This window comes from Echeneis naucrates, chromosome 8 (assembly GCF_900963305.1).
Source record: "Echeneis naucrates chromosome 8, fEcheNa1.1, whole genome shotgun sequence".
Lineage (NCBI taxonomy): Eukaryota > Metazoa > Chordata > Actinopteri > Carangiformes > Echeneidae > Echeneis > Echeneis naucrates.
This window is the reverse complement of record NC_042518.1, coordinates 2,256,134-2,283,721: the sequence shown is the minus strand read 5'-3', so window position 1 is coordinate 2,283,721 and position 27,588 is coordinate 2,256,134. Positions and strand designations below refer to the sequence as shown.

The window sequence follows — 27,588 nt, the reverse complement described above, 5'->3', positions numbered from 1 at the left end:
AAAATATCTCTGCCCTGCAGTTACTTTTCAGTTTTTTGGATTTTAACAGTCATATTTAATTTCTGGCAACAACACGTTTTTACCAGTGTGCCACAAGCACATCCCGAAGAAATAAACTAAATAAACAACACACCTGCATTCGCCTTCTCTCCAGGATTCAAACGACGGCAGGCGGGAGGCGGAAGTCGGCCTCGTCTGCGCGAGAAACAAACCGACGAAGAAGAAAGTCGTTTTGTCACTTCCGTCAAAAACACAACACACTGTTTTGGCTAGCTGGTTCCAATGTGTAGCTAATGTCATTACGAGCTCCATTTTTTTCTTTTTTTGTGTTTAACTGATCCCACGACTCCACAGCCGGCCGGGAAAGCCAGGTCAGCCCTCAAAACCCTCTAACTAGATCGGAACCGGAAATTTAAAGCCGTTTTTTGATCAGTGTTAGCTTAAATTGGTCATTTAACGCTAGCTACGCATCAACCGCTGAGTGTAAAACTGTCTGTTTTGGACGTGTAGGAAGCTTTTCTTTTCTTTTCTTTGTTTGTAGTTATACTTGACATTGTAATAAACTATTTCTGTTAGTCTGGATTTGATAATCTGTTGTAGCTGGTGAGTTCATTTACAGTTTAATAGCACGCCAGCCTTAGCAGTCATTAACGTGGTTTTTATTTTGTATTTTGGGTTCAGCAGAAAATGAAACACTGCACACTTAATTAAAGCACTAATGGTAATGATAGGAAGGCAATGTACCAAAAGACCAGTTGCAGCTTCAGTTGAATGTCAGAGAAGCAGCCAGTATTAATATGAACTGAGAAGCTTTTAATAATTTTATTTTTGTCTCCTGTTTGTTTTATAACTTTGGATTTGCTGTCATTAATGAACTGATAAATTTTCCAGGGAGGCGTCTCATCAACTGTAAGATCTCTCTCTTTTCTACACATCTGCTCCCATGGTGGCCGGTTCGGCACTCATGGAGCCGTCAACCAAGCCTGGACCCAACCAGGTGGCTGATGTGGTGTTCGTCATTGAAGGGACGGCAAATCTTGGCCCTTACTTTGAATCGCTGAGGAAAAATTACATCCTACCAGCTATCGAGTAAGGACTTGAAGTTACTCCTTCGTCATTCATGTAGTTCGGCCTGCATTCTTTTGTTATACGTGTTTCTGTTTATCATAGGTATTTCAATGGAGGCCCCCCAGCAGAAACAGATTTTGGTGGAGATGTGAGTGTTTTCCTCCTGCTTCAGTGTAAAATCTTTGCAAATATTGGAAGGTGGAATTTTACATATACTCATTAGCAATAACACTTTGTATGTACCTCGATGTGATTCACTTTATTGTAAATGTTTGTCATTGCCAAAGGGAAGAATCTACACTTGACCCTTCTTTTTTTTAGTTATTCTGCAGACTGATTCAGGCGTTTGTTATACTCCTCCGATAATTAGATTTCCACCACAATAGCTAATAAAAATATTCCGGTCTTCTCGTCTTTCCAGTATGGAGGAACACAGTATGGTCTTGTGGTGTTCAACACAGTTGACTGCGCTCCTGAGTCATATGTCCAGTGCCACGCACCGACCAGCTCTGCATTTGAGTTTGTCTCGTGGATCGACAGCATCCAGTAACTTGTTATATATTATCCACTTGATTATTCTAAACTTTGGGAGATTTCTTGTATGACTTAAGTCTTTTCCTTATGTATTAAATTATCTTCTGTTTTCCCTGCACAGGTTCATGGGAGGCGGAGCAGAAAGTTGTAGTCTAATTGCAGAGGGACTGTCTGTGGCCTTGCAGCTCTTTGATGACTTTAAGAAGATGAGAGAACAAATGTAAGGCAGTGGAGGGATCATTATTAAGTGATGTATACCTCCTCTAGAGTTGAGTCCATTACACTTTGGATATATAATATGTCCTCTGTGGTCACTATAGAACCTTGTTTATGAACAAAATTGTCATCTGTGTTTGATAAAACGAAAGTACTGACTCACTGATATTGACTTATTGAGAGTCTTTATTGAATCAAATGTAAACACCTACAGAATGTACTTTACTCTATTTGGCAAGCACTACAACGTAGCAGTGCACCCAGAAAGTGTCCCACCTGTAGTTCCTGCATAAGCTGACTCCAGTAAATTCACTGCATTCACTCTCCAATTTTTTTGATTTTGTTACATTTTTTAAATGAGTAATTTGTGACTAACCAGATAATTCACTCAGAGATAGCGTGCTGATAAATTTCTTTAAATGTATCCCTTTTTGCCATTGCCAGAGGTCAAACCCACAAGGTGTGTGTGCTGCTGTGTAATTCACCACCATATCTGCTTCCTGCTGTTGAAAGTGTCAGCTACACTGGCTGCACTGCAGACAACCTGGTGAAAATCATCAGAGATGTGAGTTTTGTGTTTTATGATCTCCTTTGGGTCACTGTATGATTCAACTATTCATTATTCTTGTTAATGTTATCATTCTTCTTTAATTATTTATTTTAATTTCTTTGTTCTTTAGAGAGGAATTCACTTCTCAGTGGTGGCTCCCCGTAAATTGCCTGCTCTCAGGGCGTTGTTTGAGCGGGCATCTCCTGTAGGAGGGGTGGTTGAACCCCATCCAGACTATAGTCAGGATCCCTTTCACATGGTCCTCGTCCGAGGCATCTCACTCCCTGGTGAGAAATTTTGCTTAAAATATAGTTACCTTGTGCTGCTTCTGGGCTCTGGGCAGAGTTTCTCATTTAGTCTAAATGTCCTCTGAAAGGGAAGAATTGCATTATGCAGTATTTATTGTCTGATTGATGTTATGCTATTGGCCTCACAATCTATGAATAAGCAGTATTATTGTGATTTGCGGGTTGTGTTGTCTTTTCCATTATTATGGCCATTAAGGATCAACACAATTGTGAAATTCTGCAAGTGGGCATCAACATCTGTTTCAGTTTTCAACCAATGCAGTGGAAAAACTGCTAGTAGTCCTATGGCCAAGATGCAGCCTTATAATAATCCACCTAAACACCCCTGATTAAACTGTGGTTTGACTGCACACATTTGAAGCAGCAGAGGGAAATCAATTTAACAAATGAAGAGAATTAGAAGTTAGTAAGTGCCGCTTTAATGTACACACAACTTATAATGTGACTTCTGATCTAATTCTTTTTAAGTGATGTAGCATTTCTTGTGTTTATTATGTTGGTTACATATATGCAGGCAGTAAAAAAATAAGGTGAAGTTTGACCTTTGTAATTTTTATTGTGTAAAATACATTTACAGTATATAGACAGAGGCAACAAACACTTTCTAAGACAGAAAAAGCATTTGCACAAAGATAAAAGCGTATTATTTCTTCGGGATGAACAGTAAATTATCTCTGCAAAGTAGTATAGTCTTATAGTTTCAGTTGTAGTAGCTGCATTTTTGTAAGCTTCTTATCTCCAGACACACTTTTGATCGGATGTTACAGTACTTTTCTGCATTCCTTCAGGCTGCGAATGACTAGAGTGAAGCTGGCATTAATGTTGTTTATCTCATTTATTTATTTTCTCCTGCACTCCCGCTATCAGCACTAGACTCTCCTCTAAGCTCTGCTCTAGTTTTTTTTTTATTTCAACTTGGCCAGTTTCCTATAATTATGTCCCCGCTAATATGGTTGCAAGATACTAGTTGCTATTTTCACATGCGTTAATTGCTGCCAGAGATATAAAAATGTCAAAGTTCTGCTGTAAAATGATGTGATTAATTGTGAGAAGTCAGTATTTAGTTTGTAGTAGTTTCCATAGTTGCCCATAAAAACCTTTTTGAGCTATTCCTCTTTTTTTTTTTTTTTTGGCGAGCAGGAGAAAGTTTCTCCATAAATATGTCTCATTCTTCATCTAAAAGGAAGCACTGTTTTCCTCCTACAGCAGGGATTTAGAGCAGCCTCAAGTTTCTCTAAGCCTCTTCCGTTGTCTGTCTCCAGTTTCCTCAGGTGGTGGACCTGGGCCGCTCAAACCTGTCCTCCCTCCTCAGTCATTGCCTGTCACTCAGCCTCTCCCTGGAGCTTCACAACCCCCTCCACCCATTAACCCAACCCACCCTTATCAGGTAATGGGCAAGCAGCCATACAGCGTAAGACTGCCTGGAGACTAATTCCCACCTCCTGCTTTTGGCTCAGTTTCAGACAGCAGCGTTTATGTTCCTTCTGTAAAACGTTTTTACCGAGCATTGTCTTCTTTTAATCTGCTCGCTGACAGAATCCAGCCTCCATGACTGCCGCTCAGGTGGCTGCACAGATGGCCGTGGAGGCAGCCAACGTCCAGAAGAGTCGCTGTGAGTTAGCAGTGGACTCTGTGGGGCCATTGTGAACAATTTATGTTAGCCAAGATTTTAGTTGCAGTGACCCAGTCCTCAGTTTTACAGCAAGAAGATTTTCTGAGACAATTTCACGATAGCTCTCAGTTGCTGTGATGATGACAGAAGAAATGTATTGTCAGAAGTTATGACTTAGAGTAACAGCAATAATTGTGTTCTTTCTTCTCCAGTCCCAGGAATGGTCAGTCAAGGTCCCCCATTCACCAATCAGCCAAACCTTCCATCAGTTTCTGGGGTGAAGCTCAATCAGCCCAGCATATCGACAGTTACCACATCAACACAGCCACTGATGCCACAGCAACAAGTTCCTCCAAATCAGCAGCAGCCGGTTCCGCCCCCAGGACAGCCTCCACCAAATCAGCAACCACAGCAGCCACCTCAGCCGCAGCCCACAGCGAGTCAGCCCACAGCACCGTCAGCACAACCCAACATGGTGGGTTGGCATTAATCAATGGAAAACTAATAACTAGGCCAAAAACGTCCACTAGTGGAAAAAGCTCCACAGACTGTGTTTCTTCGTTGAGTTGTGGTGAAGTGAAGAACACAAAGATTTTGATTTCATGCCCTGAAATTTAAGACAGGAAATTATTTCATCCTGGTATGAACAGGAGGAACAAATTCAGTGACCAGAATTTTATCTGCATATTCACTTCCAGGGCCATTAGCTGAAACCATACTGATTTAAAAAACCTTTTTATCCCTTTCAGTTATCCTAGACTAGGTAGTTGTTGTGGGCTGCACGAGTTTGTATTAGCGCAGTACAAGGCATACTTTATTAAACTAAACATTTCATCAATGGCCGACATCCAGCCAAGAAATAACTGTCCCAGCTGCAGACTTGATATTTCAGCAGTTTGTAAACAATATGAATGTTTAAACTGTGTTGGTAATTTCAAATATAAATGCATCTGCTCAATTTAAGAATCAGAGAACCAAAACTTCAATCTGCGATGCTTTCTAACCCGCAGCCTAGAGCGTACTTTGCAGACTAACACAGTGTGTGAAGTCAAATATCAAAATGAATTTGAAATGCTAGTACTACGATCAGATCAAACCAGATGTTCCCTTTTCCCTGGAAAATCACTCTTGAGTGCATTCATTGTTTTTCTGCTTTCCAAATTCATTCATTTATTCTTCCTTCTAGCTTGAATCTTACTTTAATATCGACCAAACTGTCTAAATTTAGTCAAAGCTTATATTTAATGCTCTTCTAATTTAATCAGTAAAATGTTTTCATGTGTTAATTCTGCTTTTCTGTTTGGTGACAGCCTGGTGTGTCTGGACCTCAAAGCAACGCAAATCCAATTGGACAGCAACAAGGCGTGGCCAATAAGGTTGTTGCATGGACTGGAGTTCTGGAGTGGCAAGAGGTAAAAAGTCTGATTTCTGAACTGATGTTTTGGAAAAACAAAGACCTGCAGAGAGCAACAGGTAGAAGAAAGAAAGAGTGGGAAATATAGCAGCAGCTTTCCTGTGCTTTAACGAGCGATAAACAGTTTGAGATATGGTTGATTTTTAGGTAGTTAACAGTAAAATTATGAGCAGGACTATGTGGACTGTGCTATATACTGGATTTAATTAATTCACTTAGACTGGTAAAATGGTAACGGCTGTTCAAAGTCTGAAATAGTAAAAGAGTAAAGTGCTAGCTGCTAGTTAAGGTACAAAGATAAGTTTTAAGCTGGGATTTCAAAACATCAAACGTGTCAGGCAGTCTGATGTCAGCAGGGAGGTTGTTTCAGAGCGAGGGGGCACGATAGGAAAAGGCTCTGCAGCCAGCTTTTTAACTCTGAGGACAGACAGAGAGCACACGGCAGAGGGTGGAATATAAGGTTTAAGGAGATCAGTCAGGTTTGAAGGAGCAAGCCCATTACGAACGACATGTCATTAAAAGCACCTTCATGTCAGCCAATGAAGGAAGATAAAATGTGGTATAATATGGTTAGATTTTCTGGATTTAGTTGGCTGCTCTCAAAACAGACAGTAATCAAGTCTGCATGAAACAAAGGCAGAAAAGAATTTTAGCTGTGATATGTCGGGTTTTTAAAAACAATGTGGCCTTGATGATGTCTCCTATATGCTGATTGAAGGAGCGTGTTGGATCAAATGTGACACACACATTTTTCATTGTCCGACATCATCCAGAAAATCTGCAGGACCTGTTTATTAGATTTGTACTCTACTCAAGTGAAGGGGCACAGGTTGTTGATTTGGGTAAACATAAAAAGATGCAAATACTTTTAGACTGTTCAAGGACAACTTTGCGCATCATTTTGTTTGTTTTACTCTTTGCCAATTTAATGTGGGGAGCGTGACATCACCACGTTGATCATTCCAATTACTATTATTTGGTCAGATGGGTGACTACGTGGAGCCAGGCCAACTCTGTGTTATGTATATGTATATGTATATGTATGGATATGTAATGGAGGAACAGGGAATTGACGGCTGTCAGCTGTTATTGGCACATAACCTGAGTATAATCAGTGTGGATGTGGAAACTTCATCGCCGACGCAATCATTTGGCCAAGATCTGAGATATGTAAAGAAAAGCAAACAGCCAAGAGTGAAGCTCTGTAGTAGTCCATATATCTGGTGTGTGAGTGTGAGTCAGCAAACTAAAAGCCATCTGAGGCCCACCAACCCTGTAAAGGGCAGCTGGTTTGCCTGTAACCTCCACATCACTCACAGTCTTCAGGACTGGTTGAACAGACAGCGTGTGATGTTTACTTTAAAAAGATGGAACTATCTGAGTTTTGTTTTGTTTTGGTTTTTTTTCTTCCCAGTCCTAATCAGCATCTGTGCTGTTTGTTTGACTTCGTTACCTCAAGACTGTTATCAGTCTTTGTCCTTAGCTAAGTAGCTGCTGGCAGCAGCCCGGCATTTACAGAAAGACGGAGAGTGGAATCGATCTTCGCATCTTCATCTCAGCACTAAACCGAAAATTTCGCATTGCGCTGTTGTTTTGGTTTACTCTAAGTCCTAACTGTAAGCCTGCCTATGGTGAGCAGCTGGAATAAAAACTAGCTGAGAACTGGACTGCCAACATATTGTGATGATCACCACTGTATAGGACATCTCACTGTGCTACGTCTTAATAACCACCTGTCATCGATTACACTGTGATTAATTGCACATCATTTTACCATCCTGCTGCTATCGGTGTAGCTCAAGGTCAAATCGATTTACTTTACAGTTCCTGTGCTGAGGCAGGAAAATGGATGTTAATGGCTTTTGAGCAACACTCACGAGGCCTTCAAGTGTTTGGTGAACAGACTCCGATCAATCTCTCCTATTGACTATAATCTCATCTTCCCTCTCCTGTTTGTTAGAAGTGATTAAAGTTAGTTAAACGTACAGAAATAGCAGCGACAGGCTCAGGAAACTTGCAAACAACCTGTGGAAATGTTGTTCAGCTGTTTCCTCTTGTAGTTCACCCATCAGGCCTTCAGCTCCACTTTCTCTCTGGTGTAAACTAATGTTGAGAAAGAAATATGTGTTAAATTCTCACAAAGGATGCCAGCTCGGTTGGCCGGATCTCGTTCTGTGTACAGTCTATCAATATGGTTCGTTTTGTTTTGGCAGAATTTCAATCTGTTAATTCTGAAAAGCTTTTGTCGTCTAAAATGTGGGGTAACTTTCCAGATTTGGTTTGCCAACATTTTTTTTCCCACCTCTAATTTATGGTAGATGAGTGTAAACAGGATTGTTTTCTCACTGTCCACTCGTCTCTCTCGCTTTAACAAGCTCAGGAAATAAATAACCCGTTTGTCTGCAGAGAACGCCCATTACAATACATTTCCAATGGGCAGCACCGGGGCTACAATAGGCCTGACCAATTTGTGATTGATTGATCATTGAGCCTTCATTGATGCTCTGAAGTTGAAGACCGCTGGCAGTTCTCCCAGTAGGTTTTCTGCATCGATGCTTTTTTTCTCTGTCTCTCTCTCTGATTCTTGACATTTGGCTAAAGACCAGGCTTGCTGCACGTCTTTAAAAGTCCATCAATCCATCCAGCTTTTAATTGCTTGTCCCGATTGGGGTCACAGTGGCAGGAGAGTGAAGAGGGCAGCCCGCATGTCCTGTTTTATTTTTTTTAGTAACACTTCCCAGGCTAGTCGGAGGATATAATCCGTCAGACGTCCTGCTGTGCTGTGCCAGTTTTTTTTTTAGTCCCAGAGTACATCCAGAAAGGGACAGTTTGAAGGCTTCCTTAGCTTTCCTCACTTCAGAAAGCTGCATCTCCTTCCCCTCAATTGCACAATCAGAAATCTTGTGAAAACTTGCAGGTGCTCTTCCTTGTTACGACTGATTGAATGCCACGGTCAAACGCCCAAAACAGCAACAACATCCACAAATAGCAGAGCTAGAACTCCAATGTCACTCGTCCTTCGCAGCACCTCCACGTCATGCCTATAAATACTGCAAACAACAGAGGTGACAGAGCACATTTTTTATGTGCAGCATAAAGAGCAGTAGTTAATCGTAAAAGGCAGATAGCTACAAACCTGCAGACCCCATCACAGTGTAAGTAATCACAATAAAGATTCTTTATCTTGGTGTCTCTGCCCTCTCAGATGTTTTCTGCCACACTTTACTTTTTCTTCTTCTTTTTTTTTTACTTAACTGTTTGAGGATCAAAGAATATAGTTACAGTAAATAACTCAAAGAACGCAGAGATGCACTCACTCTCACTCTCATGTCCCGCTCTTCATTGGAAATGTTGGGCTTTTGAATGTAAAAGCCCTGTAAGTGTGAAGAACGCTCTTGCCAGGAATATAATGGGTACTCGTGGATCATGGCACCAACCAACGCACTCCACAATCTGGCAGCAACTCTGCAGTCATAAACTTTTTCAGATTTATAAAACACTTATAGACGAAGATAGAAAAAAAAAAAAAAAACAACTCTCTGACCCTTTGAGAGTGACGGTGCTGCCTGAATTTGAGGTTTTAAATTTGCTTCCTCTCTGACTTTTCCTGGTGATTGTGAGTGCTCTGCTTTAGAGAGAGCTGGTACACGTCTGATAGAGTCATAAATTCTTGTCGTGGCTTGGCCATGAGAAATCACAGACTACACGTTTGTCCCCAATCAAAGGAAGGAGAGCTGTTTTCGAGGCTCCACGCATGTTTCCTCTGTCCAACAGTTCCGACTGTCAGCGATGACAGCTTCTTCCTCTCTTTACCGTCATAAGGGAGAAGAAAATTTTGACCCGTTAGTCTTCTTTTGTGAGGCTGTTTTTCACTATGATAAATGACATGACGTGATGATATATATGATATGAGTGGCCCATTTTCCTTTCTGTAATTTGCTTCTTTAAGCTGCATTTCTTCTCTGACATTGATATAAAAGAGGCTCAGTGAAACAATAGCAAAAACCGTTACTGGGCATTATAATATTTAATACATTGAAAAATAAAGTATTTAGGTTGCTTTTGCCTTTGTGCTTAAACTGCTGATAATAAATCTTGGAAATTGGATTACCTTTTTAACTTAAAATATTATTCGTTTTGGGAACTTTGTTTATTAAGGATCTGACCTGATCATTTTTTTATTATTTGTATATTGAACATGGGGTTACGTGTTTAATTAATATCATTATTTTTTTAATACCAAATTGCAAAAGCGTTTTATGCTATTAGAACTTTTTTTTCCCTGAGCATAATGGAACTTAATGTATGTACCATTTCTTTTAGTTTTTGTCTTTATGCTTAAACTGCCGATGGGGAAGATTTATAATCCAATTTAAATCCAATTAGGTAGGATTATAGTCTGTTAGTTCACAGAGCTTTGTGTATGTGTTTTGATTTTGTGTTTTTTAAGCAAGTTAATTAATTAATTAATGTTAGCTGTGTGCTCCCCAGATGAGTCTAATTTCATATCACCCCTGCTCCCACCCAACCCCAAAATGTCCCCTCCATTTTAATTCCTTGCAGAAGCCCAAAGCCTCATCTATGGATTCAACCACCAAACTGACGCGTTCCCTGCCGTGCCAGGTCCATGTGAACCAGGGAGAGAATCTGTGAGTAGCCAGTCAAGCACCCTTCTCTGAAGAAAATAATTTGTTTTGCTGTTTTAACACACACTCTGACATCGCCGTGTTATTTGTCTCTCCACACAGAAACACAGACCAGTGGCCACAGAAGCTCATCATGCAGCTGATTCCACAGCAGTTACTGGTGAGACCCTCTGCCATTCTTTTGGGTGTTTGCAGCAGTGATTTATTTTTTATTTCATATTTTTTGTTTGTGAATGATGCATCGTTGACGTCCTGTCTCGTCTCGCTCACTCCCTGTGTAGACAACCTTAGGCCACCTCTTCAGAAACTCCCGAATGGTTCAGTTTCTATTCACTGACAAAGACATGGAGTCGCTGAAAGGCCTGTACCGCATCATGGCCAACGGTTTTGTAAGTTTTCAAGCTTTTCTGCCTGTATCTGAACCTCAAAGGTGTGTTCCCACCACTGCCCTAATCTTATTCATTTTTCAGTGCGACTTAATGCGTTTTCCTCGAGTGGCACTTGAGTGCAAGTCCCACCTCTGTCCAGTAGATGGACTGAAAATGGTGCTGTGTTGCAGAGTCATAGTAAAGACTCTAGAGGGCGCTCCAGGCCACGCATTTAGGCACTCTCAAGCTACATAATTAGGTTTGAAACATACTTTGCCATCAGTTCAGGCAAAAAAAAAAAAAAAAACAAAACACTTTAATTTGTTTAGTTTTGATTCTGTTGCAGGAGGCTAGCATTAGAACAGGATGCTTGTCAGTGTGGTGCATTGTTAATCAGGAAATACCATTGAGAAATAGCAGAGGCATTAATAGTATTTAGTCCAGCTGAGCTCTGCCACTTTGCCCGAATTTGATTTGTGGCGCAGAGAAAGCACAGTATGAATTAAGTTAATACCATTTGCATGCAATTTATAAAACCAGTATGTTTGATTGTGCAGAAGGAGCTCAGGAGAGACCATCCCATAATTACGCCTGTGTCCCATTTCAAGGTCTTAATCTACCTTGTGACCCTCCCTGCAGGCCGGCTGCGTCCACTTCCCACACACCACCTCGCCGTGCGAAGTACGCGTGCTGATGCTGCTCTACTCATCCAAGAAGAGGATATTCATGGGGCTGATTCCCAACGACCAGAGCGGCTTCGTCAACGGCATCCGGCAAGTCATCACCAACCACAAGCAGGTCCAGCAGCACAGAGCGGTGAGTGGTGATGGAGAGGAAGAGGAGGAGGAAGAGCTGGTGGGGCAAGAGGAAGGTTTCAGTGTGGGAGAAAATATGTGGAGTAGGGAGACCAAATGGGGGTGATAATGAGGAGGCATTATACAGCAGCACCAGGGAATTGAGGTGCATTGTTATTGACATTCCATTTAGTGGGCCAGGTATCTTCACAGCAGCTACTAACGTCTCTCACTCCAGCGGAGGCTAATGGGACTAGCATTAGCTAAACACCTACTGGAACATTAGCTGGCTGTTGCACTTCCACCTCATTATCTCTGTTTAAATGAGGGAAATATATATACAACATACATGTGCTATTTATTTGTTTCATTATAAACTAAATTATCAACTAACACGGTGTACTGCTCTCTTCTTGTTAATTTTTTTATTTATTTATTTTTTGTTAATGGCTTTTGATATTTTCTTTTATAATTTGACTGCCCGTAACAGATTCAGATAATTTTTTTATTAATTTGTCTCCCCACACAAAGCACTGAGGGAAGACTCATGAGACAGATCTGTATATAGTGTCAACAAAATTTAATGTTATTAGGGCTGCACGATATGAAAAATGTAATTCAATTATCTTAGTATTCAGGCTTTCCAGATGTTAACATTAAATGAGAGATAGAGCGGCTGTTGTCGGTGCTAGTCTGTGGGGACAGGATCCAGGAATCTGGGGATGGGGCGCCTCCCTCCAGCCCCTAATGCACCAAGCACACCAGTTCTTGCTGCCTAGTTCAGTACAGGTTACAAATGCTGCTGCCTTGTGCTCATGACATGGAAATTTCACTCTCCCTCACTGCTCATCTTCATCCTCCCCGCAGTCAGGCTGATTTAAAATTTGTCCCCTGGATAAGCTTTAGTCTCCATCTCAGGGCTCCATTCGAGCTCGTTGCATCCAGAAAGGAGATGTTCTACACAGCCGTGTAACAATGCAGCCGCATTTCTCAGTTTAAAAATGAGTGTAGTTACGTTTACATGACTTAAATTACATTTCTCCTCGCAGCCTGTTCTCATCAGTGGTGATAGCTCTTGTTTACTCACCCTGCTAATTTTATGCCTCTGCAAAAGTGCGTCAGCGCCATATGTAACTTGGTGTATGTAACGTGTGTGTATGTACGAGCATCAGGGCATTTAGAGAAAGAAGACATGAAATTATCATGAAGGATTTTTTTCCCTTTTTTTTCCTTTTACCTCTTGTGTATCATCACGTATTCAGTGCTGCATTGCTAATAGAGAAGCGCTACAGCAATCTTAACGTAATTAAAAATTCAATTTGGACCAGTAGTTAAGGTTTCTCTGTGCAAAGCCCCGGAGTGGCATTCTTCGGGAACAAAATAGTTTGTTTTGTTCATGGCAAGACAGAATTGAATATTTCCCCCTGAAATAGCGATATAGGCCCCAAATCTTGATCCAGGTTTTTACTTGTTATTGGGTTAAAGACAGGCGATAAATCATCGATGGTAGAAGAGAGAAAGAGGCAGCTGTTTCGTTAGTTCCCTCAAAAGACCTAAAACCGCATGTTTCGCTGTTATGGTTGGTCAGAAAACACACCATGCATTAGTGCAATATGTGGGTGATTTGTTCAGACTCAAGAAGATGGATGAAGCTGTTACTTCATCCATCTTCTTTTTTTTTTTTTCCCCTTTGTCACGTTTTTCTGGCTTTAGAGGAGGGATGAAAACGCATTGTATTCCTCCTGGTCTCTTCCTCAGTGTAGAAATACACAGCAGGGTTTGGTACTAATAGGTGTCCTATGGTATCCGAATACAGCAGCCGTCTCTGTTTTATTACTGTCAAAAATAAAACTAACCACGGCAATGCACATGTGCATTTATGATGTATGTCTGTGTGTGTGTGTGTGTGTGTGTGTGTTTATTTTTATACATATATATTCCATAAGTGTCTCTGTTGATGAAGAACTTTATGGAAACAACCGACAACTTGTCAAAAACACAAACCTCAATCACTCCTCATTCTTAATCTAATTTAATGTGAAAGAACAACACTTTGCATTCTTTCTATTTTCCTCTCAATGGAGCCATTATTTTAAATGTGAACATCATGTTTTATTGAATAAGACTTAAAACTGCAGACTGAGACCTTAGACTTGTTCGAAAAACATTTAGCAATCTAATAAATCAAGAGAGAAGTAGGGCGATTTTCTCTTTACACTTTCTTTTCTCGCGAAAAAGGCACAAAATAACAGTTACAACGCAGCAATCAGAAGCCTCTGCAAATGATAATGCACTCAAATGTTGATACCTTTATCCCACAGCACCTGTAGAGTTAACGCAGGAGCTCAACAGTGTCACATTCTTTTTAAGCTGTTGTCTGTTACGATTTTCTGCCTTCTCTGATTCCTTCCTTTCCTGTCAAGTAGAGGACTGTGCAAATGATTGTGAAATTTGTTTCTACATTTTTCGAGTTGAAGGTGTCAGACTATGAATATTAATAATCAGACATCCTTACACGTGTTTCCAGGATCAGTTGGCAGCCGAAGCAACAGGCCACCTCCTTTCTTACTCGCCTGGCCTTTAACTGTGGACTGATAATGTGTATGACTTTGTACACGCCAGACTGCCGAGGGCTTAAGTCCTCAGTCGTCAGTCTGTTTTAAATCGTGAAATCCAGAATAGCAAACACCTCAGCAGGAGGTGCTTGAAGTTAAACCTCTACTGGTGTATCATCATCCTCCATGTTTGTTTTTGCTTTCCTTGGCCACAGTATCAAACAAAGGAAGTGGATATGCAGACGCAGCCTGACACTCAATGCTGTAAACACAGTAAACATCAATCACATGCTGCAAATATGTTGATTGTAAACACAGATTATGGATGCAGTATAATCATGTGGATGTGTAGAATTAACTCTTTTATTTGGACTAAAGTTCTGGTCACAGCTTTATTGCTCCAGCTTTTATTAAAATGGGCTTTTACTACACTTCCTGGTGCTGCTTGAACACATCCTCAGTGATGGTGATCAGCCACTTTTACGGCCTCCGTGAGGCCTTTTCAGAAGCCTCTGGGACGTCACTGGTGGCCTTTCTTTGCGGCAGCCTTTTACTCTGGAAAGTTAATTCATTCGTTCCAGTGAACATTCATCGAATCCCCAGCATCCGTCCTCCAGTTGGTAAAGTATTTAGCCCTTTTGTTGGATTCTCTAAGTCGATCCTCCTGTGGGATAGTCCACTTTGGAAGGACTGCTTGTTTTATAGACTTTGATGTTCGCACCCGGTCGTGATGTTCCCTGGAAACCTGCTGCCTTCAGAGGTTGACTTAAAGCTGCTAGTCTCTTCAGTGATGGAAGGAGTTGGCTTGATGTTGTGCCTAAAGTTCAGTTGAAGATAACGCGAGTGTGAGAGACTTCTGATGGGTATCTCTGGGGTGCCACACCGCTCGTCTTCTGCTGTATTTTGGTGGCAGACTGACAACTAAAGATTTGAGAGAACACAAAAGAAAGTGTGAATTATACTCAGCCTGTTGGTCAGTCAACACTGGAGAGCTTGTGAGAGCAGAATCAGATTTAAGTGTACATTCCCGAGCATAAATGCACAGCTGAATACGTCCGGACGTCAGGGACACATCAGGCTTTGGAATATATTGGTCCTTCTTAAGGAGCCATTGGAGACCAAAGATGTCTTTTCATCATTTCATCTTCATTTAGATATTTGAACAATTGCTATGATATGTAGTTAAATACTTTTAAATGAATTCCACTTTCTGAGTAACTCTACCCTGGTGGCTTCTAAACTAGATCATTTGCCATGTTGTTATATAATAATATATATTATTAATTTTATTTTAATAATTTAGTTTAAAGTGATCTTAATTGTTTGTCTCCTTCAGGAGCTTGAGCAAAGATTTAGTTTTTACAGTAGAATGGTGTTAAACAGGATCAGCCCTCATGATCCTTTGGGGTGCATTTGGACCGCCAAAATAAAGCCCTGGCATTTTTCCTCATACAAGTGTGTAGCTGGTTCAAAACGTACTTGAACGTTTCTTCATGCATGTTCAGATCATCTGTAACGCTTACGACTCTGCACCTTCCCCGTGCTCAAATCTAATTCTGCTCTTACAAATCTGTATCTGCCTCTCGGATGTTGGCTCACAGGCGGAGCCCCGCTCAAATTTGCTGTGTGCTCTCTCACATCTTTTCTCATCGTCAATTACACTTCCACTGTGTTTTAGCTCTGAGCTGGAGCAGAGGGACAGCAACAGGAAGCGAGACTTTAGTAGAGATTTTTGATTACTTTGTTTTATTTATGTTTGTGCTATAATCATTTAGTTGCTTTGAAAGCAGTTTGTGTTATTGAGGGAGAGAAGTCGCTGCTGTCAGTGAATTAGCTGACAGCTGCAACTAGTGGCCTCATTTTTTTTTCTTCTCGTCTGTCTACATTTATTTCCATTTTGCCAAATTTGCTACTTGTGGTTCTTGTTGACACTTTACACATCGATTTATAGAAACTCTGTGGATTACTTTCACACTGAATTATACGCCCGCAGTAGAAAGCAGCAGCTTCTTTCTTTGATATCTTAGCAGATTTATAGATCTTGAGTCAAAAATCCAAAAATGACTAAGACCTCAAAAAACGATTTCTAACAGTTGGCCGCGTTGTTGAGCAGCTCAAACTACAGTAACTTCACTTTGTCTTATTTTGAAAAGCCTTGCTTTTTACACACTCCATCCTCCTCATTCAGTGTCTTTGCCTTCCCACCTCTGTGCTGAGGCTCGCTGTTTTAAACGCCTGTGGCTTCAAAACTCTTGATGTTGCTCCGTTTCAATTCTGCTTCATTTATTTTATGGTGCGTTTTGTTACTGAGCATCTCAGTGTAGTTGAATGTTTATGGATGTGTGAAAGCCTCCCTTTACGTTGACTCGTGTTGTGGAGTGTCTTTCCTTTTTAAGGGGGCTGAGGTTTGTTAATATCTGGAGGAAAACGTTCAGCATGTTTTATGATGGCCAGCTGGATCCTGTTTTCTGCTTTGTGCTGGGCCAGTGGGTGAATCAAGGTGCACAACAGTCACTTCTGCCTTTGGTTTTCAAAACATACAACCCAACCCTTCAAAGTCCATTGACCTTGAAGTGTGCAACTATTCTGCCGTGAAATTTCCACGTTTCTTAAATAATTTCTTGTATATAGTTTTACAGTTATAGATCAGTTTGATAATTTGATGGTTATCTTCATCTTTACCATGTTATTATTATTTGTGTATATACTGTATCTATACTTTGTTGCTATATTTCTATTCTCGAAAGAACTGCTGTGACGTGACTTATTTTTGATTTTGATGGTTCTGGAACATTAAGAGCAAAGTGTTCAGCCACCGTCACCTTCAGTGTAAACCTGTATATAAAAAATAAAACCTGGAGATGCTAATGAAGATGATAATGAGCGTAGAATGTGCCGACTGAGTTGACAAAGGAAGGTGATGAAATGTTGCGTACTCACTGCTGTTTCACTTTGTGTCTTGTTTCGATGCAGCAGCTGGGCGGTGCAGGGGGTCCGATGCAACCAGGTCAGGTCCCCCCCAACCAGAACTTCCTTAACAGGGCCCCCGGTCCCATTCCTGTCTCCCACGGTAACGTCCAGCAGCAGGTAAAGGACCCCGGTTCAGTGCTGGCATGTCTGCTCGTGTTTCCACATCAGTTTCCCACTCACGGTGCCTTTACTGCCCCAGTGCTTGCTGACTTCTGCATGCCTTACTGTTAACACTCTGCTCCACTGTGCTCCTCTGTTTTGTTTTGTTTTTTTGTTTTTTTGGTTTGTTTTCCACACTCCACCACTCTTCCTTTCTTTCCTCCTCCTCCCCCCTCCTCTCTCTGATCTTTCCTTTTTCCAGTCTGTGGTGGTGGGCATGCCCCCTGTTAGTCAGGTTTCTATGATGGAGGAGCAACAGAGGCAGAACAACATGGTGAGACCCACAGTAGCACCAGAGCGTCCACAGTCATAGGCCTAAAAATTCAGCCTGTTTTTTATATTCTTTTTTATTTCCTGACAGGTTTCACTGAAGTATACTGCTTTAGCACCACAATAATCATATTTATTTGATGATAACATAATTTTTAATCCTTCTGGAAATCATGCTGACATATTGTCGAGATTACCTTTGCCATATATCCAAACACTCCTTTTATCCCATCGTTAAACATCCTGCCGGAGACACATTGGATGTGTGGCTTGTTCTGGTGGCGGTCGCAGAAGGTCTTTTCATCTTTTCATTTTGGCATCCGTGTTAACAGATCAGAACTAGCACACTGCCTACACACTGCATCACCCGTGTTGTGGCTGCCTCACGAGCTCTAGAAATTCTGCGTCTTGCCCTTTTTTTTTTTTTTTTAAACATGATGTGCATTTTGCAGGAAAGATGCACAAAAAGAACCTATTAACTATTTTGACATCATTCCTTCAATATTACACAAAACTTCAGGAAACTATAGCTTCTATTTCTGATGTGAGAGATGAAAGAATATTCAGCAGTTGAGACGTTAATTGTCAATAATAAACCCAAAATCTATTTAAACTGAATAGTAATTGGACATTGAGGAATCCAGCAACGAAACGAATGAAGATGCAGCAACAGTGATGCAGTCGGTGGGAGTACATGTGTGTCTTTTCAACAGAAGATCAGCAACAGCAGCCGCAACACACACACCGCACATCCAGTGTGTCTCTGGCATCGAGCGGGTCCACAGCTAATTTCCTGTCAGCATGTGTTGACTCTACTGGTCCCTGTTGAATGCTCCTCTTGTAGCATGCCATTAGTGCAAGTAAAAAAACAACTCATTGATGACATCCATGCATGAGTTTGTGTATTCTATTGATTGGGAAGTGTTGTGTTGAGCATGAGGTGACAAGCACCTGAAAAACAACAGGGATCGATGACAGGTTGTTTTTTTTTTTTTTTTTGGTTGGTTGGTTGGTTTTTTCTTCAAGACTTTTTTTCCTGCCACCTTAAAGGTGGAGATTAGTTTACATTACTTTCATCATCAAACTTATGCAAGTAAATGCACATTTTTTTCAACATGGGAGCCAGATTTGAAAGAGAAAAAATCCCACACACTGCTGTTGGGACATTATGTCATTATAATGTTTTGGTCTCGCTAGACCTTCGTTACACTCTCTTTAGATCTTCTTCAGAAGTAGCTCCTTACTCCAATTGAAGCTCTACAGATGATAATGACCAATAAATTGTGATTCTGAGCCAGAGCAGTTTGAAGGATATTCTGTCTTTCAGGACGACACTTTCCAAAGCAACTACATCAGATGTTTGGATGTATTGGGTGTCCTCTCAAGAGAATTTGTCCTCATCATTTCACCTTCATCGGCACTACTGATGCAGCTACCTTTTTAATTTAGCAGCAACGTTAACATTTCTGTCAGTGTGACGTGGCCTGACAGCTGAGAGGGTTTGAGAGAATGTGTGAGAGCAGGTGTGTCCCATTTCTCTTCACCCTGACCATTTAATAAATATTAATAATAATATTTAACCAGAACCTGCTGACTCTTGACCTCCAGTGTTTTTTCTGGTTCCGTAATGGTCAAACACAAAGTGTGTTTCCTCCTCATGTCATTGGGGTCAAGGGTCATCGGGCAGCTGAGCTGTTTAACGTTTAATGGCCATATTCAATATATGCTCATGCAAGCTATGAGATGAGGAACATGAAGCAGAACTCGTGCAGTCAGTCACACTGTATAGTTAATGAACGCTCAAATCAATAAAGTGTAACGTGATCAGTCCTGATATGCTGTTAAACTCCCCCCGACCTACTTAGATGACAATGAGAGCAGCTGGACCGTCCAACCAACAGCCGCCCGTCTCCGGCGCGCCACCCAATCAGGTCGCACAGAGCGGACAAGCCCCGCCTCAGGGTCCCATACTGCGCCTGTCAAACCCGGTCGCCAATCCCCAGCTCCGCAGCCTCCTCCTCAGCCAGCAGCAGCCGGTAAGGAAGCAGCAAACGTCCATTTGAGTGACTCACGCTGCGCTAAATGTCTCATTGACTATCAAGTGACTGTAATTGCTCTGGTATTTTTTTCTCCTCTATGTCCTCGCAGCAGGGTGGGGTGTCTCACATGACAGGCATGATGTCTCACCAGGGGCTCGGGCAGCAGTTGGTCCACCCAGCACCAGGAGGGGGGGCTCAAATGCAGGGCCAGTGGAGGCAGCCCCTGGGAGGTCAGCAAGAAGTGCAAAGAGCTGATAGGGGTCTGAAAATGTGCCTGAGGGGTAATGAGGTTGATGTCGAAGCAGATTTAAACCCAAAAAGATTATTTTCTTTCAGGATGAATCCACAGCATCAAACATCTGATGTTAAATGTGGAGAATTTTCCTTTATAGCATTATATCATTACTGCTGAATATTTTCCCGCTCTTTCTAATCAATTTGTAAATAATTTTAGTGCACATTGAAGAGCCTGCAGAACTTCTGGTACATTTATTTATTGATTTTCGAGGCTCCAGCTTTGAAGATTTCCACCAATGGAAAAACATGTTTCCTTCTCATTGCCAAACTTTGGTCCCAATTGGACGAACACGAGGTGCTCTGAAGACGAAGCATCAGGGCTGATCAGTCCTCTCGGGGCCTTCGTCAGTCAGTTGTACTACTAAACACATTTAATATAAGAAGCTTCTTCCACCTTGTTTTCCTCTGTGTAGTTCTATTTATTGGTTTTTACCCCTTCAAGGCTCTTTGACTCTTAGCATTAATTTTATCACTGAAATCATAAAGACAGTCCCTCCAATAAAACGCTCCTTTTCTCTTTAACCTCCACCACTCCCTTCCAAACCTGTGTGCAGGTCAGATGCTGATGTCTGGAGGTCAGAGAGGAGCTGTGCCCCAGCCCGGGATGCCCCAGGTCTCCAGTGTCATGGAGGACGAAATCCTCATGGACCTTATCTGACAGAGCGTCGTGGACTCAGGAACAGGGTTTTTAGTTGAGTCTCTGCAGCCATGGTTGCTTTACTGGTACAAATGTTCAACACAATTAAGGAGAGAAGCATGAGTAGTTTTTCTTTCTTTTTTTTTGGGGGGGGGGGGGTGTTTTTATTGGACTCAGCAGCTGAAGTTAATTAGGGGCAGACAATACAAGCATTAGTGTTTCATGTAAATGGTCAAACCGGCAGGATGCTAATCCCCCGTGTTACAGCCGAACTGGAGGAAACACTCAGTTATGTTATACTTCTGGAAAATCTACTCTTCTATCAGTTTTTCCTTTTTTTTCGCCCTGAAATCTGAAAGTAGGACCTTTTTTTTCTCTTTAATTAAAATCTCACTTTTTCAGTTTAGACTTTTTTTTAATGAGTTGTTTTGAGGATTAAATAAAATGAAGGAGCATAGATAACTGAAGAAGTTCTTTTTGTGGCTGTGAGGAGGTTTTAATGTTCATACATGGTGATGTTTTGCTTCAGATATCCAGCCAGAGTCTCCACTGCCCCCCCCTCCTCCCTCACCACCCTCACCCCCCTCCTTCCAGCTTTGAGTGAACGCAGCATGGACCCTTAAGGTGAGAGAGAGACTGGAATAGACAGAGTAATAGATAGTTCAGTGTTCTTTTTCTGCCAAATAGTGTCACAGTGTTAATTTTAACTACTCCAATATGTCGTGGAACCATAGAGAGCCCCCCCACACACCCCACCCTTATCCCCCTTGTGCCAAGTAGTCCTACCAGATGGCATCAGTTGGCCGTGTTTCCTTTGGCATAACATACAATCAGGCTGACTGCATGCGCACATGGCACATATATGCCCACAGTCTGCTTCCCAAACGGATCATCGCATGAACACGCGACGCATGTAAGTTAAACTTGTCGCGCCAGCAAAACGCAGGCAAATCACGTAGCAGGTGGCGGCGCGGGTGCCGAAGCTGCCGGACCGTGTGTGCGTGGCGGAAGGGCTGTGCACGTGAACTTCGCTCAGCTTCACGCATGACGCTGTCATGTTACAGCCGTGCATCAGTTTGCACAGTGTCCTCCCCCCCCCACCTTCACACTTGGACACTGTGTATACACATGCATGCTCACCAACAGGAAGTGATGTCAGTCCCTGTCACCTGGGAGACAGAGACGGTTGCTAAGATACCATGACAGTGGGTTCTTGTGTCTGAGCTTTTCCTCAGCCCTGCTTTCACATGGGCTCTCACAGATAGACACTAGTCCCTCAGTGGCTGCTGTTCATCCCTCCCATCCCTTAATCACTGGCCGGCCCTTGGAGCCGGACTTAGCCTCACTTTATCTTCCCCTCTCGCTCTCAGCTCCCTCTCTTTCCATCTATCTGCCTCCATCTCACTATCAAGCTATTAGCGCCTGTCTGAGCTCATAAGTTTTTCAGTGTCTCTTTTATTAACAGCAGAAATGTTCACAGGTCCATATGATGAACAGTGGTGGTAAATAAAATGGTGGCTCATCTGGCCTCCAGTTATGACGGTCATTGGACTTTACTTTAAGAAAAGCATTAATTTATGTTTTTCCTTTAGCCCCGTCAGCCTGATGGTATTTACTGTACGTGGCACTCCTCCAGTCGCTTCCATTAAAAGTGCTCACTGTGATGCATGGTGTCATTCTGTGGTAATTCTGTAGTGCTGAACAGTTTCTCTACTTTTTAGTAACTTCCTAAAGTATGTACCAGGGATGTACACTGATCCGCCACAACATTATGACCTGTGACAGGTGAAGTGAATAACGTTGATTATCTGGTTACCGTGGCACCTGTCAGTGGGTGGGATATATTAAAACACAGCTGCTGGAAGGAGGAAAAAAGTTCCAAGTGTGAAGATGTGAGTGACTTTGACATGGACCAGAGTCAGAGTGTCTCCAACGCTGCAGCTCTGTGGGATGTTCCCAGTCTGTGGGAGGCAGGACCTACCAGAGGAGGTGCAAGAGAAGAAAACCACTGGCCCACAGAGTCATTGGTGCACATGAGGAATCAAAGCTGTTTAACAGAAAAGATACAGAGGCAGAAATTGCTATAAAGGTGTCAGAACAAACAGCAGAACGGCCTGCAGCTGTGGATCAGTCAGGGTGTCCACACTGTGGCCTGTCCACCACCCGAACCCATCCGATCTGGTCCAAGAGCAATGAAAGAAGGGCGTCTGGTCTCGTGGATCATGATGATGGTAGTGTCTCAAAATCATTAAAACCATACAGGGTGATTGTATCCTAGCGGCTTCTAGAAATATGGTTGGAGAAGAGAAACAAACACATCAAAACGGATTCGTCACTGTGGAAAAATGATGAAAAAACTATTTAAAAGTGTGACACAGTAAAATATAGACTGGATGAGGAATAATATGCCCTGACAGACAGACAGTTGCTGTTGCCCCTTCGAGTCACAATATCAGGGAGAGCTATCTGCCTTATCTGCCCGAGCAAGCTCTCACCCCCACAGGCTTTATAACCAGAGGGCTCGCCGATCTGAGGGACCTTGTACCAAACTCTTAAAAATACAAACAGGAAGCAAGAATAAATTAGTGTCCTCCAGACACCCCTGGTGGAGCTACATTTCCCTGAATTGCTTGGGTGTGTAATCTGGATTTCAGCCTCCATTAAACTCCCATTTCTATCTGTCACACACCAAACTCTGTCATAGTCAGATTCCTTCACTTTCAGGACACTCAAGCATTTTCTGGAACACATGGAGACACCGAGTGTGGAAATACTTGCTCCAGTTTTCCTCAGATAACGAGAAAAAGCTGCATCTGTCACTGAGTGGAAGAATTTGACTGTGGTTAACCGGAGAGGGCAGCTGTTTGGAAATAAATGAACCAGCGTCAGGTTTGCTGTGCAGACCTGGTAAACCCTGATGTTTACTCAGAGAGGAGGCGACGCACCTGACTGAACCGTCTGTGGAGGGGCGCTCCCGCTCTCAGAAAGTTTTCCATCATTCTTAGAGGAGGCTGGTGGAATTGAAACGAAGTGGACCTTGTTCAAAGCCGTCTGCCTGTGCTTTGTGGATTTGTGGGACTTTGGGAATGTGGGGACTCTGTTGATATGAGCCATCAAAGCCATTTGGGCGTTGTGCACCCCAAGCGAGAGCCATGACATGTTCTCTGTTTGGGGGGGGGGGGGGGGCTTTTACTGAGATTATGTTCTCTCACAAATATGAGATTTTTTGATTTTAATTTTAAACCCCATAAATCAGAATTACCTGGTAATGATTATTGTACAGTTGAGAGTTCCCTCAAATCCTGATGTAGTGCAGCTTTTCCTCTGAGGAGAGCCCCAGTCTCGCATCTGCACCTGAGAGGAAACGCAACACAAGCTCAGTTTTCAGCTGAGGTAACTTCAGTACAGATCTGGAACTTTTTCCAAACTTCCCCCCACACCCTCTCACAGTCCTCAGATACTATGGATTCCTCATTATTACAGAACATTTTCCCATTTGGTCAACTTTACGAGGCTGAAAACAACATTCATCAATGTGGACCACGATAGTGATTTAACGCGAGATGCGTAGATTATTTCTGTGTTGACCATTGTTAGGTTGGTCTCTCTCAACGCTCTCACAGCTTTAAGATCTTTTATGACAAAGCTGACAACTTAAAAAAGTTAAATTACTGTTTCTTCAGTGATGCTGCTATAGGCTGAGACTGCTAGAGGATGAACTGAGCACCTAACTCTCTCTCTCTCTCTCTCTGCCCCTTCCCCCTTATATATATCACTCCATCATACCTCCAACTTTATTCCTTCCTGTAGTCTGTTTGTCCCTCCTGTCCTCTCTCTTCCTGTCCCGTCCTGCTGCCGTGCCGTCTAGACCTGCTTTGTATGTAAAGTGCCTTGATGTAACTCTGTTATGTTTCGGTGCTATATAAATAAATTTGATTTGAATGTGACACTCTCGCTCCAGCTGCAATGTAATTTCTGTGGCTAATGTTCTCGAGAACAGCTGACTCTTAGGTTCTTGAAATAAAACCCAGTGCTTCATATATTAATATATATTTCCACGTATATACTGAGCATTTAAAAGATTGAGTGGATTAATGACCTTGTTAGATATGATTAGAGTTGATATAACACAGTGGTTGTGCAGATGGAGGCTCCTGTTGTCGATGAACCTGTTGGATCCGTTTCCTGACCAGCCGATACCTTCCAGTGCCTGAGAGAGAGTGAACGCTTCCTTTATTATTCCTGATTAAACTTATAACATTCCCATTACAAAAGTGGAATTAAACACATTAAGTGCACTTAACCTCACTCATTATATCTCTGACCAGATCTTTACATGTGACCAAGCCTGAGCCGTTTGACTGCTCTTTGCTGCAGGGTGTTTCGGATTAGAGCACCAGTGGCCTGATATTAAATGTTCCCGCTACGTGTCGGGCGCCGTGTGGCATTTTGGTCGTCCCCGTTGTCACCGTGTGGGAAGTCAGTGGACCAGTTTAAGAGCCGGTTAGTGGAAGCTATGGGCTAGAGATGAAGATTATACAGCCTGGTGGCAGGAGTGCTGCTCAGCATAATGGGGTTTATAGGCCTGTGGGCAGAGTTTGTTTTACGGCCTGCCGGAGTAGGTGATGACAGGAGCGAGCGATGGAGGAGCAGAAGAGACGGTCTTATTATTAGGCCTCACCATGCGGAGGACGAATGTGTTGTGACGGCCGCGCCGGTGGATGAGTTTAGTTTGCACATGCAAGAGATGAAGAACGGGGAGGGAGGCGGGAAGGAGGGGGATTGGAGGAGCATATAACACCTAAAATTGGATTTGTTTTCCAGGCCTGGTTGTTGAGGTCCACTTGGCCTGACTGTCGGAAGATCAATGACACTATCGGCCCTAATGGATGCGGTTGCTAGATAGGGCTGTTTCTGATAAGGGAGGAGTATTGGCTTTAGTGGTGGAGATGCAAGCTTGGTTAACTCTGTGTTTAAAAGAGCTCCTTCTGTCTCTGTGGGTGAAAACAGTGTTTCGGGGTGTACACAAGCACAAGCACGAGCGTCAGAGCGTTCAGCCCTCGCTTGCTAGTCACGACAGCCTGAGTGTTCAATTTGGTATCACACGGGTTGGACTCTCTGCAGCCGGTGGCGTGCTGTTTCACCATCAGATACGGATCAGGGCTCAGTTTGTGCCTCAGAGGCTGTGGAGAGTTTGGTCTTGAGATAGCGTGAGGGGGTGCGGGGAGAAGGGAAGAAGCAGGAATGACAGGCAGCCTGTTCTCGACCCCCCCACCGCCATATCTGACCCGAATTCCTCAAGCCACAGCACGACGATGGCAGAGGTTTCACCCCGGGCCTGCATCCGCTGCCGAAGTCCCGGGACCTGAACACAACGGAGCAAAGAAAGGGCCTGCTCATCTCTGAGGCAATATGCCCGTGCAGGAGGAGAGAGTGGCCTCGTCGACGGGGCAGAGGCAGAAATACTGGATGGCAAGTGCTCTGTCTTCATATGAGGCACGTTAATCCTCGCAGCGCCTCCCATCTTTATTCATTTATCGGCCTGTGGTGTCCACTCAATCAGTCAGTTAAAGGCTGGCCTGATGGAGCGAGCCCTGCACACCCACTGGAGGGAGGCAGGGAGGGAGAGGGGGCTACGCTCCACGCCGTATAGCCTGAGCAGACACTGCAGCACAGAGATACAAACAGAGAGGGTTGGGGAGGAAATGTGAGGGGGCTCTTTTAAATAACGTGGCAAGTGGGGGAGGGGGCAACTGGAGGTGAAAAGAGAGCAGCCCTGTATCAAGTGTGAGCAAGATAGAGAGATTCAAAGTAAAAGAGGGAGAGAGCAGTCGATATCAAGAGCGAACGATAGGGAGAGATCCAGGACAACACCTCCACGGTCTACTGAGGTATGTGTGTGTGAGGGAGGGTGGGGGGGGTGGAGAGAGTGTGTGAGAGAGTTGGGGAGAGGGAGGGATATCCACTGCACTGTTGTGTGACTGGAAATTTAATAGAGAGAGAGAGGGAGGGAGGCAGGAAGGCAGCAGGGGAGGAGGAGGAGGAGGAGAGAGAGAGAGGAAGGAGCGACGCAGTGCAAAAAGCACTGAGCAAGAGCCGTTGTTGAGATTACAGAGGACTGGGACAGGCTGTGGACGCCGCTAGACCCTCACTGCAGAGCGGGGAGCCGAGGAGGGGAGGTGGGGGGGGGGGGGGGGGGGGGTGAGTGAGTGAGAACATATTGTGCATAAAAGAGCGGCCAAGGCTGTGCAGAGTTTAATAAGAGAAACAGGTTGACCACCCTGTTGCTGCTTCCACGCTGAATATGTGAGGCGCCGTCATTAGCTTGTTCTCCATCTAAATCACCACGATCTTCTGTGTGTGTGTGTGAGAGAGACACAGCAGTGGTGGAGGGAAGACACGTGTGTGAGCAGTGTGTGTGTGTGAACACGTGATGGAGAGCTGGCTTTGAGGTGGAAGGATGTGAGAAAGAGTGATCCTCCGATTCTCGATATAGAACATTATCAATCCAGCACTAATCACCCGTCTTAGCCCCCCCCCCCCCTCCTCCCCCCCACCCCCACCCTGCCCCCTCCACACACACCCTCAGTACTCACCCATCACTCCTGCCCTCAGCTATCTGATAGCCGCCCACCCTCTCTCTCTCTCTCTCTCTCTCTCAGCTCCTCCTGTTAATTTCCTGTTGGGGTGATTGACAGCTGACCACACCTGTGACCTTAACGTGACCTTAAACCTCACCCGTCTCCCCCCCGCCTTTTAATTATGTAACGCCCACCTCCCCTGCCTCCCTCCCTTCCTTCCTCCCTTCCAACACACATCCCCAGGGGGACCTTTTGCCAAACACTGAGGTCAATCAACACACACTTGTGCACCCTGTGTTCACTTATACATGCACTTCCAATGAGGCAGTGCTGTACAGGTGGGGCTCCCACGATATATATATATGTGTGTGTGTGTGTGTGTGCGCGCGCGCGCGCGCGCTTGAGCGTTGCCAAGGGAACCAGCCAAGCAGCAAATGTTCCTTGTAACAAGCTGTAAACAGCACCATCATCATATTACAGAGATTATATGACCATATGGAAACATGTCTGCAAGCACATGCAAATATAACAATAATAATAATTATAATAATAATAAAGGAGAACTTGAGA

The 27,588-nt window shown here is 43.3% G+C and overlaps 1 protein-coding gene across 4 annotated transcripts; it reads left to right on the top strand.

Moving 5' to 3' along the window:
- The first annotated feature begins 237 nt into the window (after window positions 1-237).
- Window positions 238-22,101, top strand: med25 (mediator complex subunit 25). Of its 4 annotated transcripts, none has more exons than XM_029509363.1 (20): window positions 238-371; window positions 892-1,089; window positions 1,171-1,216; window positions 1,490-1,614; window positions 1,724-1,822; window positions 2,263-2,383; window positions 2,499-2,655; window positions 3,939-4,063; window positions 4,213-4,288; window positions 4,501-4,763; window positions 5,599-5,700; window positions 10,266-10,351; window positions 10,451-10,508; window positions 10,630-10,737; window positions 11,356-11,532; window positions 17,039-17,152; window positions 17,397-17,468; window positions 19,330-19,500; window positions 19,613-19,733; window positions 20,355-22,101. In XM_029509363.1, the coding sequence occupies exons 2-20, from the start codon at window positions 944-946 to the stop codon at window positions 20,456-20,458; spliced, it is 2,271 nt and encodes a 756-aa protein (XP_029365223.1). In that variant the 5' UTR covers window positions 238-371; window positions 892-943; the 3' UTR covers window positions 20,459-22,101. The 4 variants fall into 4 exon arrangements, with proteins under 4 accessions (XP_029365223.1, XP_029365224.1, XP_029365226.1 ...); XM_029509364.1 differs by having other exon boundaries at window positions 17,042-17,152; window positions 20,355-20,491; XM_029509366.1 differs by lacking the exon at window positions 17,397-17,468 and having other exon boundaries at window positions 17,042-17,152; window positions 20,355-20,491.
- Window positions 22,102-27,588: the final 5,487 nt, after the last annotated feature.

Coding starts and splice junctions, on each gene's coding strand:
- med25 (XM_029509363.1), top strand. CDS start 944: ATGGTGGCCGGTTCGGCACTCATGGAGCCGTCAACCAAGCCTGGACCC. Junction 1,217..1,489: donor AAACAGATTTTGGTGGAGAT/GTGAGTGTTTTC, acceptor TCGTCTTTCCAG/TATGGAGGAACACAGTATGG. Junction 2,656..3,938: donor CCGAGGCATCTCACTCCCTG/GTGAGAAATTTT, acceptor GTCTGTCTCCAG/TTTCCTCAGGTGGTGGACCT.